The 12882-nt window shown below is 44.3% G+C and overlaps 1 protein-coding gene across 1 annotated transcript; it reads left to right on the top strand.

The window, feature by feature from the left end:
• Positions 1 to 6983: 6983 nt before the first annotated feature.
• abhd8b (abhydrolase domain containing 8b) lies at positions 6984 to 11885 on the top strand. Its single transcript, XM_076031206.1, has 4 exons — positions 6984 to 7774; positions 8579 to 8749; positions 9332 to 9548; positions 11197 to 11885. Exons 1-4 carry the CDS (start codon positions 6984 to 6986, stop codon positions 11440 to 11442), a joined length of 1425 nt encoding a protein of 474 aa, XP_075887321.1. The 3' UTR covers positions 11443 to 11885.
• Positions 11886 to 12882: the final 997 nt, after the last annotated feature.

Genomic DNA, 12882 nt, shown 5'->3' with positions numbered 1-12882 from the left:
CCATCTGCAACTTACTGTAACTGGTTGCAAACATGAGGTTGTAGTTTCAGTTTTTCAACACATCTCCTTGACAAACGTTCTTTAAGTCTGGGTCTCGACTGGCAACTTCAAAGTCAAGCACCACATGACGAACGGCCAGTTTCAGTCCAGTTTTATTTCAGCAAAGCTAAAAGTATCAACTAAACACGACATGGGGCAAGGCTCCAGGTGTTGTAGAACAGTCTATTTGAACAGAAGCATGTGGTTTTATACTTCAAAAACAGACGGTATTTACACTGTGGGAAGGGTGACAACTGACCACACTGTCAAAACCCACTTTGCAGCATCGAAGACAGTAAGTAAAGCGCACACAAGAGGCTTGTATGTATGTATGCATGTATGTATGTATGTGTGTATGTGGCAAAGGCTCTAAAAACCTTTTATAAGGAGGTTGGGAGGGCGAGAAAGAAGCTTTATTTGCTGCTGTACACTATGAAACAAATACAAAGTGAATCTCAGGAACGAGGCGGGATGGCGACTGCACACTGCTGTGCGTGGCCGTTGTGTATTCTACGGCTGAACATACAACAGCTCCTTCTGTGTGCCAGCTTATAACAAAAGGGGTTTGAAGAGCGATGACAAATTTGTTGGGCCTTTGGGCTAAAACCTCCCTTCATTACACGACACGGCAGCTCTGGAAAAAATGTAAATCCAGATGTCACTATGGTGAGATGCACAAGCTGGAGGAGCTTTTTCCAATTATTATTTTTCCGTCATCATGGTTGGCGTGTACTATGTTACAAAAGGCAGACAAGGACGATCCATGGGATGCGTATCACTGGCGATTATTTACACACGTCATGTCCCTTTCCCTCACCGACTGTCCCGCACTTGAAAATCCGACCCATCTCGACAGCAGGCAAAAAAAACAAAAACTTTGCTTTTCTTAGCCACACGGGGGTGCTAGAGGCAAGAATATTTGTCGGCAAGGAAACAACATGCATCATAATGGGCACAAGTCTCGTTAACTGGTTAAGGACGTGCATATTTACTGCGAGTACACGTTCACGTCGGGGTGGGGGTTGGGGGTTGGGGGGTTTGCTGGATGAGTCGCTTCTACCTTTGTGCTGTTCATCACAGTGGATTCTTGGTCCTGCTAGTTCCAAACAGTGTGGAGAGATGTCGCGATGCCCCCATGTGGTCGCAGCATGGGCAGTGAAACTGAGAGAGTGGGCACTGTGGCTGGCAGGAAGCTCATTCCCATTCATAAACAATAAATGTTATCATAAAATTAAAACAGTAACAAAACGCCGTCGCCGCACAAAATCAGGACAGTCTCTCCCGGTGTCAGAAGGCTACACATGTCATGCACCAGTTAGGAGACCCGTTCTTTGTTTTTGGGTTGTTGTTGTTGTTGTTGTTTTTTTCATTTCTTTGTCTGACAACTGTCAAGTCCGTACTCAACTTAGACCTACTCAGACACGTTTTTGTTCAACTATTCATTCAGGTCACACGCGCACACACACACGATATACCTCACATCAATGTACACACAAACAAAAACACATTCGCATTCTCACACAGGGAATAGCCAGCATAAATAAAAGAGACGCAGCTGGAGAATTCGTTCCCCGTCAGCAGCTCTGCTTGCGGCTGTGCAGCGATCAACCGCTGACTCGGTCACACATGCTTTGCACCGTAACTGGCCGCCAGCAGCAGAGAACGTCTTCCTCATTTGCCGTGGCGCAGGATGGTCAAATGTGTTTGCCTGGATGGGATTGGCCTTGGTTTTGGTCAGTTTATACTGGCTACACCTTGTATACACAGACACTCATTCTGACGCCATACACACTTATGAGTCTTCATTCATCTCTTGGCTGTCTGTCCTTGCGATCTTCCTAGGTGGCGCCGGACTGTCAGCCTCCCCTTGTTCCTGTTCTCTCTTCTTTGCTGCATTCTGTGATTCAAACAGGGCTTGATGTAAACTTTGAGCAAACATGACACATTTCAAAGGCAAATGACGAGCAAAAAAATGAATGTTAAACAATGTGTCGTCTGCTTTACCTTTTTGTCCCACTGCTGATGAAGGTAACGCAGGAGGATGTTTGTTTTCTCTGTTACAATAACTGTGGGAAAAAAAATACGATTATTAGCATTATTTAATAATTAAAAATAAAATTATATCTACACAAATTTAACCACAAAACAAAACAGCCTGATTTGGTACGATGTATGATGGAAGGATGGGAGGAATTAGCTTGTGCCGACAGTTCATGTAAACAGTGGGTTTTGTACATACTCTGCTCAGACGGATATTCACGAGTTGGAAGGTAAACGGACGGCCTCCGATTCTGGATAAGGGACAAAAAAAAAAAAAAAAAAAAGTTATACGCTGCATTATGCATTTATAATCATTCTTGCGACGAAATCTATTCAGAAACTTTATTCATCTGTGCCACAAAGTAACTGTGTTCCGTGTTGGCATCAAGTAGGAGGGTGTCAAGTCTCTCACCGGTATGTAAAAAGCAAAAACAAAACAAAAGTGACATTGTGGCGGGATCATTCATTGAGTTACTTACTGATGCTTTACAGACAGAGTCCGCGTGAAATCTGCTGAAGTTACTTTTATTGTAGACGGGAAGTCCTTTCAGGAAATCGGCCTGTGAGGAGGAGAAGAAGGGGATCGATGTTTACACCTCGCAGTTCTGGTTTGGTGGACGTCTTCTGATCAACCTTGTAATTCATATACCTCCGAACATTTGCCCTCTTACTAACCTGACAAAGAGCTGAAAATCCTAATATGAACTTCGTACATAAATTAAAAAAAAAAGAGCAGCAGGGGAAATTTTCACTTTCATGGGCAGATGTTTTCAAACACTGACGAGGTGAAAGATGACTGATGAAAATAAAAGGACACCGGCAAACGCTGGGCGTTCCCCCATCTTAACCCAGACAGGCACCCTGAAAGGCCCCTGTGCTCCCCTTACACCGTCACTAGTGACAGCTCCGCTCGGAGCAAATACATCGGATGGTGTCCTGCGGAGTTCGTAGAGTGGTTTTGAATTAGCACGAATGATGTGTGATGCCTGAGCTGGTGGCAATGTCCGACTGGCGGTGGTCAATGAACGCCAACAACAGGAGAGGAGGAGCCGCGGCTAGACACGGTTAGCCGAGTCGGTGCTGCCATTAGTCCCCTGCTACTCGAACTTAGAATTCAACTTGCGTGACAACTGCGGCACACGTTGAATAATTACCTTCTCCATGTCCAAGCGGGAAATGTTGGTCGTACCGCTGACTTGTGAGCTTGACTCGCTGTCAGCAGTGTTGGTGCTGGCGACAGCAGGCAGAGGAGGCAGCGCTAGTGTGTAGTTAATGCCAGCCACGCTAGCTCAATAGCATGCAGACGAAGGCAGCTGTTGTACCGGATACCCGTGGCTGGGAAAACAGCGTCCTTCACGCAGAATTTGTTGCTTCCATCGTATATCACGGGGTCCATAAAATATAATAAAATATATTTTTTCCCTCACTGTTAAACGACCGCCGTTAACAAAGCTCGTCAGACAGGACTTCCACCGCTAGCATGATGGAGCTGGCTGGTAGCGATACTTCCTGGGCCATACCCCCGAGAGCAGCGATTGGTCCGCTCTTCAGTCACGTGGTTGTAGATTGTCCTTTCAGCCAATCGTTTGACATTCCGTTTATTGATCCCTCCTTAATACGTAACTGTGTTTTGGACATGAGGTGCCCTTTTTTTTTTTTTAATGGACATGAAAAAAAACAAGGACATGTGTCATTTAAGTTTTAAATGCAGTTTGCGACACCAAGACCAGATAGAAAAAGCTGTCAGGGATTATGTCAGGGTTATTCTGTCGTCCTTCGCTAATACTACACTTTACTAATCAATTCGGTTTTAATAAACAGACTCAACTTCGATTTCAAGCGAGATTGTGTTAAGCATAGCAACAGAATGATAAAACTCAAAACAAACACAAAAGTATTTATGCAATAAATATCAACAATCAGCAATGAGTCATACATACATACATACATACATACATACATACATACATACATGCATACATACATACATACATAAAGCAAGATAAAAAAAAAATAATGTGAAAATAAATAAATAAATAATTGAGGTTCGTGACCATGCAATAAAAGTTAAACCTGGAAGTCTTATCATTATAAAGAAAGGCACAAAGTTCTTTTCTGTTTGGTTAGAAGCTGATATATATATATATATATATATATATATATATATATATATATATATATATATATAAAAACACACACACACACACACACACACACACACACACACACACACACACAACAGACAATGTTTCACGTAGCTAACAGTTTGCTAAATATGCTAAAAGTCTGTCCCAGGCCAGACGGCAGCAGGGGGCAGCTTTTACATCCAGACTCAGCCAGTAGGTTTCACACTGGAGCCGCTCGTCCAGGCACAGGACTAAACTGTGGGATTAAGAGGAGCCTGACACCCGCTCAGCTTAGTCTCCTTGTACCGTCAGCAACACTGCAACATGGAACTAAGGAGCCGTGACTCACATTTATTTGGACTTACTTGTAAACCGCAAAAGGACAAAATATATTAATTGCAAGGTTTGACTTTGTCCGCCATGGGGAGGCCACCTACAGGACAAGAGAATAAATTAGATTACTGGATTGGCCGCAACAGATTATAGTTCTCCTACCTCGTCCATGCTTTATCACAAAACCACATCAATCCATATATTTGACAAGCTGCGTTTTTAAGAAAACTAAGGTAAGCATTTTTCTTTAAATGTATCTTTCATCTCTATATTTATAACAATTTTGCTTAGGTAATCATATTATGGCTGCATATTTAGATTATGCTGACTGTTCCCAGCCAAAGTGTTCTGAAATGGAACATTTCTAAATGTTTTGTGTTGAGTAGTTGTCAGCAAAGAAATCGGTTCACTCCACCTCCTCTGCTGCTGCATTCCAATGACGTTATTTCCAGAAGTAAGATTTGCACTCCTAAATGTCAAGTTAACATTTAATTTGAAAAAAAAAAAAAAACTTTGCACCAGTTCTCTGAGTCTTTCTAGAGAGGACCATTGATTGGGTTTGTAGGTTATCACTACAAGGAAGTTATAGGATATTGATTGATTGTTCAAATGTCAAAGACCAAGCCTTGCAGGGTCTGTTGATGCTGACCTCCTATTGACGTTCTTCACCACACCTCCACAACTTTGACAGTCTTGACTTTTCTCCTCTTATTTTCCCCATGAGCTTTCTGATTCGAGGAATCAAACCCAGGGATGCATACTCAACAAATAGAAGATTCATTTGCATATTTGAAGGGTAGAACCCAAAATTGAGAATTGACCTGATAAAGACCTCTATTGCATGTCCTCTGTGTCACAATTACACAGGCGACCAAACTGTACATTTGCTTTTATTAAGCACATCAACCTTTGTGTCACTGTCCTCTACAATAACACAAAAGAAATAGAGACAAAAAGGGTTGCAGAGCAGACTAAGGCAGCTGGTCATTGCAAGTTACTTCCAGAATGGCTTTGATTTAGTAATAATACTAGTGGTCCGGGTCGGTCACCCTCAAAGATATTTAAACAGGCTGGCCAGTCGCATTTCACTCACTTTACACACAGTACTGCACAGCAGTGCACTGCTGGCCAGTTAAAGGATGTGCGAGTCCGAGCAAAATAGGCAGCAGCACCCGGCTAAGCAGTATAAACTGTGTTTCCCTGATGCAGCAGATGAAGAGACAATAGATGACGGGTTTCAGACTCGAAAGAGAAGAAAAAGATGCGCGGATCACTTGATTTTAAAGGAGGGTGAACTTCCTTTCAGTCCGTCTCACCCTTTTCTGTTTACCTCTGCTGAGGAGACAGATTGTGGCTGTGTGGATTTAGAGACAGAGGGTGTAATCCCTCCAGCAGGGAGCAGAGCAACAGGCCGCCAGGATAAAGTGGAGGCGGCCTGGTAGGAAAGCAGACCGAGCTCGCTGCCTTTGCCTTTTGCCAAGGCAACGCAGCGCTCGTCTCTTCCAGTAATGGCATCTCTCTGACGGGAGACACATCCGGTTCCAGAGGTTCGGTGGTCGAGCGGTGTCGACTGGGACTAGTGTCAGTGTGTTGTGCTGCAGCAGGCTGGTCACATGGACGGCGGCTTTAACGCAGCGAGCTGTTACCATCGCTGGCTATAAATACCCCGGCAGTCTGCGCCGAGAGACGGCGCTGCTCAGCTACGCATGACGTGAAAAGTCGGGAGTCTAAGTTTGGCAGCAGGTTGTAAAACCTGTTGTTGTTTTTCCTTTTCAGATTGTCTTCAAATTAGTGTCAGTACATTCACTTTGCAATGGTGATAATCTCATTTACCTCGTCTGTCAGAGAACTGCCTCGTACAGCTCTCAATGTGGGTGTTGTGACTAATTTGCATTGGTTTTGGCATAGATACAACTATGCATGACTTGTATATAGTTTGTGTAACTTTAATTAAATTCACACAACCTAACAAATACCAAATAAATTCTGTATTTTTTCATCAAACAATACTCTCAAAATACTTTTTTTTTTTTTTTTTTTGTTCTTCTCAAACACAACATGACCATGGGCCCATCTACACTGAACTCATGACTGGTTGATAATCAGTCGATGACTATCCCACTGTTGGTATTTAGTACTTTTTCAGTACTGAGAAAAATAAAAATGCAATGTCATTTTAATTTTAATAATGTAATGTAATCATCTCTGACCTTTGACCTCTGGTCAGTTCAGTCCAGATTATTCTGTCGCACCTCTTTACTTTTTATCTAAGTGCATTTCAAAACTTGTGCTTTCTTACTTTGACTTGAGCAAAGGAGTTGAATCAGTACTTTCTTTGAGCATCGTATTACTTCCACAAGTACCTGTACTTTTACTTTTGCCACCTCTGCAATGTTTGACCTGATTTGAAGTTGGTGTCCGCTCCCTGCAGCTTTGGCCGCAGTCATGCTGGGCGGCTTGGTGGAGAACCTCCTCTGCTGCCTGAGCTCCAAGTCGGCCAACGCCGTGGCCCCCGTGGAATCCTCGGAGTGGGCTGACGGCTTCGAGTTCGTGGAGGTGAAACCGGGCCGCGTGCTGCGGGTCAGGCACGTCGTCCCCGAGCGGCCCGTGCTGGAGGAGCCCACCAGTCAGGGCGGGAGCGTCAGCTGCAAGCGGAAGATCACCATATATCGCAACGGGCAGTTATACATCGAGAACTTTGGCGACAGGACGAGCGCGGAGCACAAAGCCTGCCAGAACGGAGACACGGAGCCAAACAGCAGCGTGGAGGTGGAGGTGACTGGCAGCGGGGCGTTGGCGGAGGCCAAACCGGAATCTGTCCCAGATGGAAAAGATCCCACGTGCGTAAAAGATGCAGGGGAGGGCGAGGCAGCTGAGCAGCAGCAGCAGCAGCAGCAGCAGCAGCAGCAGCAACCCAGGATGCGCAGGCGGAAGCCCAAGCGCACGGTGGTGATCGACTGCGAGCGGAGGATAACAGGCTGCAAGGGGACTCACCCGGATGTGGCCCTGTTCTTCATCCATGGGGTCGGGGGTTCGTTGGACATCTGGGAGAACCAGCTGGACTACTTCTCCAAGCAGGGCTACGAGGTGATTGCGGCCGACCTGGCGGGCCACGGGGCCAGCTCGGCGCCGCCTGTTGCCGCCGCCTACACCTTCTACGCCCTGGCGGAGGACGTGAGGCTCATCTTCAAGCGATACGCCCGCAAGAGGAACATCCTGGTTGGGCATTCTTACGGGTGAGTGTCGGCCGACAGCGTCCCAAACAGCGCATTCGTTCTAGCTCAAGGACATTCATTTGAGGGAAAGGGATATATATCATATATATTCATATATTTTTGGAATATATGAAGCTGCATTGCGATATATGAGCAGTTACTACGGCACTGTATGAAGTGTTAGGGAGTACACCACACTACGTGTAACATTGTTACCTAAAATAATTACGAAATGAAGATAATTGGAATCAGTCACATTACTAGAAGAGAAATGTGTAAATAAATGACAGCTACTTGAATTATTCATGATTACAATTTTAATCACGTCCGACCAATTTTTTTTTTTTTTTTTACAAAAAAGGAGAAGCTATATATTTAAAATATTTTATATTTTTTTGCTTTGCATGGTCTTCTCGTGCACAAAATTTAGAAAAGTCATCAAAATGTACATTACCATTGATAAAGTAATTGAATTGGTTAAACTACAATTGCAATATCGTAACTTGTAATTTTTCACCAATTACATTCGCCAAAGTAATCTTCCAACACTGACTGTATGCTGTTTTAGGCCAAAATAAATGGATTATGTTGTACTTTCATAGGGTTTGTCATAACATGGTTTTGTCGCTCATGTTTGTAAATAGAAATATCTTTGCACCAGGAAAGGTGGCTTTTTTTTTTTTTTTTTCTTTTTTTTTTACACTTGCTTATTTCATTCACACTTGCGGTCACCGCTCCATGTGGCCATGGTGGCGCAGTGGCTCCTGAGCTAGCGTGTGACAACCTGCGTGGTTTCCTCAATCCTCAACTGTCTTGCACGCGCAGGGTGTCTTTCTGCACGTTCTTGGCCCACGAGTATCCGGAGCAGATCCACAAGATGGTAATGATCAACGGCGGAGGGCCCACAGCCTTGGAGCCCAGTCTCTGCTCAATCTTCAACCTGCCTACCTGTGTGCTTCAATGCCTCTCCCCTCTGCTGGCCTGGAGCTTCCTCAAGTAAGACTGACAGCAACTCAGCCCTGACACTGGAAATAAAAAAATTGTCTTAATTAATTATTTAATTATTTAAATGGTAAATAATGGCAAAAGGGGCACACATTTCAAATGATATACAAAACAAAATTCTATTGTGCTCAGTAAGAGCGTCCACTGGTTTCATTACAACAGAAAATGAATTGCCTCTTGTCCAGTTTACATGAAATAGTTCTCTTGTCATACTCATCAAAGATCCAGTCCAGTGGAACAGCTCAGGCACATTAGATAAAAAGCAGAACAAACAGGCAGCTTCTGGTCAATGTGGCTGCTGAGAAATGAGCTTTCACTTAAGTTTAGAAACAAGCACAGCGCCAGACTGAAAATGCGAAGATTATCATGACTGCACCAGGACTGAATCCCTGGAGCCATATTCCTGTCCATCCACGACCAAGGATGTGACCGTAACTTCAGTGTCTGGAATTAACTGGCCAACCTCTTTAACAATACACCCAGACATGCTCTGGGTATCAGCTGAGTAAATCCACTTGTCCCCAAGGCCATGTTTATCTCAGGTAAATCTCCCTCCGCCCCTCTTCTTTCCAGAGCTGGCTTTGCTCGGCAGGGCTCCAAAGAGAAGCAGCTGCTGAAAGACAACAATGCCTTCAACGTGTCGTCCTTTGTGCTCCGCGCAATGATGCATGGCCAGTACTGGCCTGAAGGGGACGAGGTCTACCATGCCGAGCTCACCGTACCCATACTGCTGGTCCATGGCATGCACGACAAGTTTGTCCCCGTGGAGGAGGACCAGCGCATGGCAGAGGTAAGTTGGCTTCATCCATCTCCTCCAGAAATCTCGACAGTTTCTGCAAGGAGGGGGTCATTTAAAATGTCTCGGTGAGGTTAAATAATAATATGGACACATACATGGTTGTTCATGTAAAAGGGCCCTACCACTTTGGACGTTCACTGCTTTGCGACGTGGAAGCCGTTCACTGCGAGAATAAGCTAGCAGTGAAAACAATACCAGCCGAGTGGAGAGCGACTTGGTCAAGTCATCAGAGATGGGTGCTTATTCGCGTGTGCATGTGGTTGGTCTTTTTTAAAAGCTAACCCTAACCCTTACTTTAAACCTAACCCTAATTTCAGCCCTAACCCTAACCCTAATGCCATGCAAGTCCATGAGGGTCAAAGGTCAACGTTGTCCTAGAGACATGGGGCCACTTGCTTTGTCATCAGGATCCCCCAAGAAGCGCCCACGCCAAATTTGAGACTTCTAGCGCGTGAGGAACCCCGAAACCCTAACCTTAATTTCAGCCTTAACCCTAACCCTAATGCCATGCAAGTCTATGAGGGTCAAAGGTCAAATTTGTCCTAGAGACATGGGGCCACTTACTGCTTCATCAGGAGCCCCCAAGACGCGCCCATGTCAAATTTGGGTCAAATTTGGGTTTTCTAGCATATGAGGAACCCCGAAACCCTAACCCTAATTCCAAAGCCCTAACTCTAAAGTTAACGCTAACCCTTACCCTTCCCTAAACCCTAAATCTAAAGCTAACGCTAACACAAACCCTTACCTCAACCCTAACCCAACCCTAACATTGACTCTAAGGCTAACCTTAACCTTAACCCTAACTTTAAAGCTAAAGCTAACTCTAACCCTAACCCTTACCGTAATAAATTGAAACATGAAATGTGTTGAAATGCCCATTCTAACGCACCATCTTGGTCTCCGCTTACCCATGCACGGGGGAGATGGGTATTAGCTCACTGCAGTGGCGCCTTGCCCACATTTAAAGAAAAAAAAAAAAAGTCTTGAGAGGGGTTACTGTGATAATCATTTTGATGTGTGACGTACAAAGTCGGTCAAAACCTGAAGGGCTCATTTCATGGCGGTGTTCGGAACACGGTCAGATCCACAAGTTGTGATTTTTCATGCTTGTGATCTTAGCATGCCAGTAGCACAAAAACCCACATTAAAGGAGCCCGTTTTTTTTTTTTTTCCAAAATAGGACCTCTGAAAGACCTGCTCAGTATTCCACAGCAGACAGATCAGATGCTGTGTAATGAACAAAACAGCCTTTTCCATTCCATTCTGTAGGATCTCCAAAAGAGTTCACTTTTCCCCTCAAGCACCATAAGGTGTTTCATGTCATATTGTTCGGTACTGAATACTTAATATTTTGAGTGTGTTTGCAACACAAGAATGCAGCGTAGCATTTGGACACCAGGACTTTGCAACGTTACAATCACAACAACCACAAATTCCGCCAACACCGGCCATGCAACTTTTTACACCCCTGCATCTCTCTGCAGATTTGACAATTCATTGTCATCCCTCTTGGCTACATTTTTTTAAAGTCCGCCTTGGGCCTCAAATGTCTACAACCAGGCGCACCTTTAAACAAAGCTGGCATCAGGTCACTGATGCTTCCAAAATACTAACTCCTGCCTTTGCTCTCCACTCTCAGATCCTTTTAATAGCCTTCCTGAAGGTTCTGCAGGACGGTAGTCACATGATCATGATGGAGTGTCCCGACGTCGTCAACACGCTCCTCCATGAGTTTTTCCTCTGGGAGCCGGCCGTCCCTCAGCCTTCCAAGAAAGACTCCAAAGCTCGCCCGGAGACGGCAAAGGCACAAACAGACAAGGCGGCCGTTGTGCGTGACACTTCAAAAAGCAGACCTCTAACAGCCGGCCATCAAGGAAAGACTTAAGATGATGGAGCGTTACTGCTGATGATGCCGGCGGTCTTTCCGTCCCATGTCGTGGGCTTTACGTGAGCTGAGGTTCCGCCCGAACACGTCCTACTGACAAAGTTTGGACAGGGTGTGAGAGAAAGCAGAGAACTCGAGTTTGTCTTCGGACCTGGAGGCTAATTGTCCCGTGCTCAACCCAGCCTGCGGGCAGAGAGGATACTGCTGTGCCTTGAATGGAGAGTGGTGAGGATGCTAACTGGTACATACCGTGCAGCTATGCGTTAAAGCGACAATCAAAGCAGTAAAGACAGTGTCAAGCAGAACGCTAAATGTTTGCCTTGTAGATCAACGGGAATACGTGTATTTATTTGTCTGTTCATGGATTTTCTTCTCATTTCCTCTTAGACATAGGCCCACTCACTGTTCATCTTAAGGGGAGACGTTGCTGTACATGCTTACAGTGTTTATCAGAGGAACGATCTCAAAGGGGCTTGGGGACTTTGGTCACATGACATGGTATCGAGGGCCAGAGATGAATTGAGCAACGATGCGTCGCTCACTCATTTTTGAAAGAGTTAAACACATAATAATTAATCTAATTGCGGGTTTTGACACTTTATTCATCATTTATAAAGTGATGAGTTGTGTTGTCACTGGCACTAAGTGAACCGGACAATTTATCGTCAAGATCAACCTTAGCACGCCACCAAGGCCTCGGTTTGATCGCTTCTCCTCATGCATTCGTCTCTGTATTTCGGTTGTTGGCCTTTAAAAGGCGCAGACTCTTCCCTGTCCATATCCCAACACCCTGAGCTATCTGTCATGATGCCCTCGCATCTTTACTTTCTCAGTCGTCTCTCTCTCCTTGGTCTACCCTACACGGTCAAAGACATCCAAAGCCACTTACGTATTTACAGGGGTCATAAATTCCCGACTACATAAACAAGTTATGGCTGAGTGAAGCGCTAACTCTGAAGTGAAGCATTTAACAGTATTGTATTTAGCGTTTTTTTTTTTTTATACATAGGTTTTTCTGTCCTTTTGCATTTCTAACAGATCTTTGGAGATTTCACTGAGGCTGTTGCGGGGCATCTTGTGACTCACTGTTGTGCTGTAGTGGTCAATATCTGACTTGGCAAGATTGAAGATAAACAGACAAACAGACCATCTCATATCTTTGCATTCCGCTTTGTTACTTATTTTTGTAACTGCCTTTGACAATAATTTCTCAGACTGGTGGTTTAAAAATGTTGAAGACCAAATTAATATTTCCATCTTCACTTCTTAATTGCTTGTGTTAATATTAAAATAGTGATATTAACACGGGCAATATTATTTGTGTTAATGTAACTATTGATATGTAATATTAATGTCAAATAAAATGAAAATGATATTTCAACTTTTACACTGTTATTCTTGACTTTTATTTTATTTTTTTATTGTCATAAGCTTTTCACA

The sequence above is a fragment of the Nelusetta ayraudi genome, unplaced genomic scaffold (assembly GCF_046127955.1).
Source record: "Nelusetta ayraudi isolate G7.1 ecotype Tasmania unplaced genomic scaffold, CSIRO-AGI_Nayr_v1 ptg000032l, whole genome shotgun sequence".
In the NCBI taxonomy this organism is placed as follows: Eukaryota; Metazoa; Chordata; class Actinopteri; order Tetraodontiformes; family Monacanthidae; genus Nelusetta; species Nelusetta ayraudi.
This window is presented reverse-complemented; position numbering and strand designations above follow the sequence as displayed.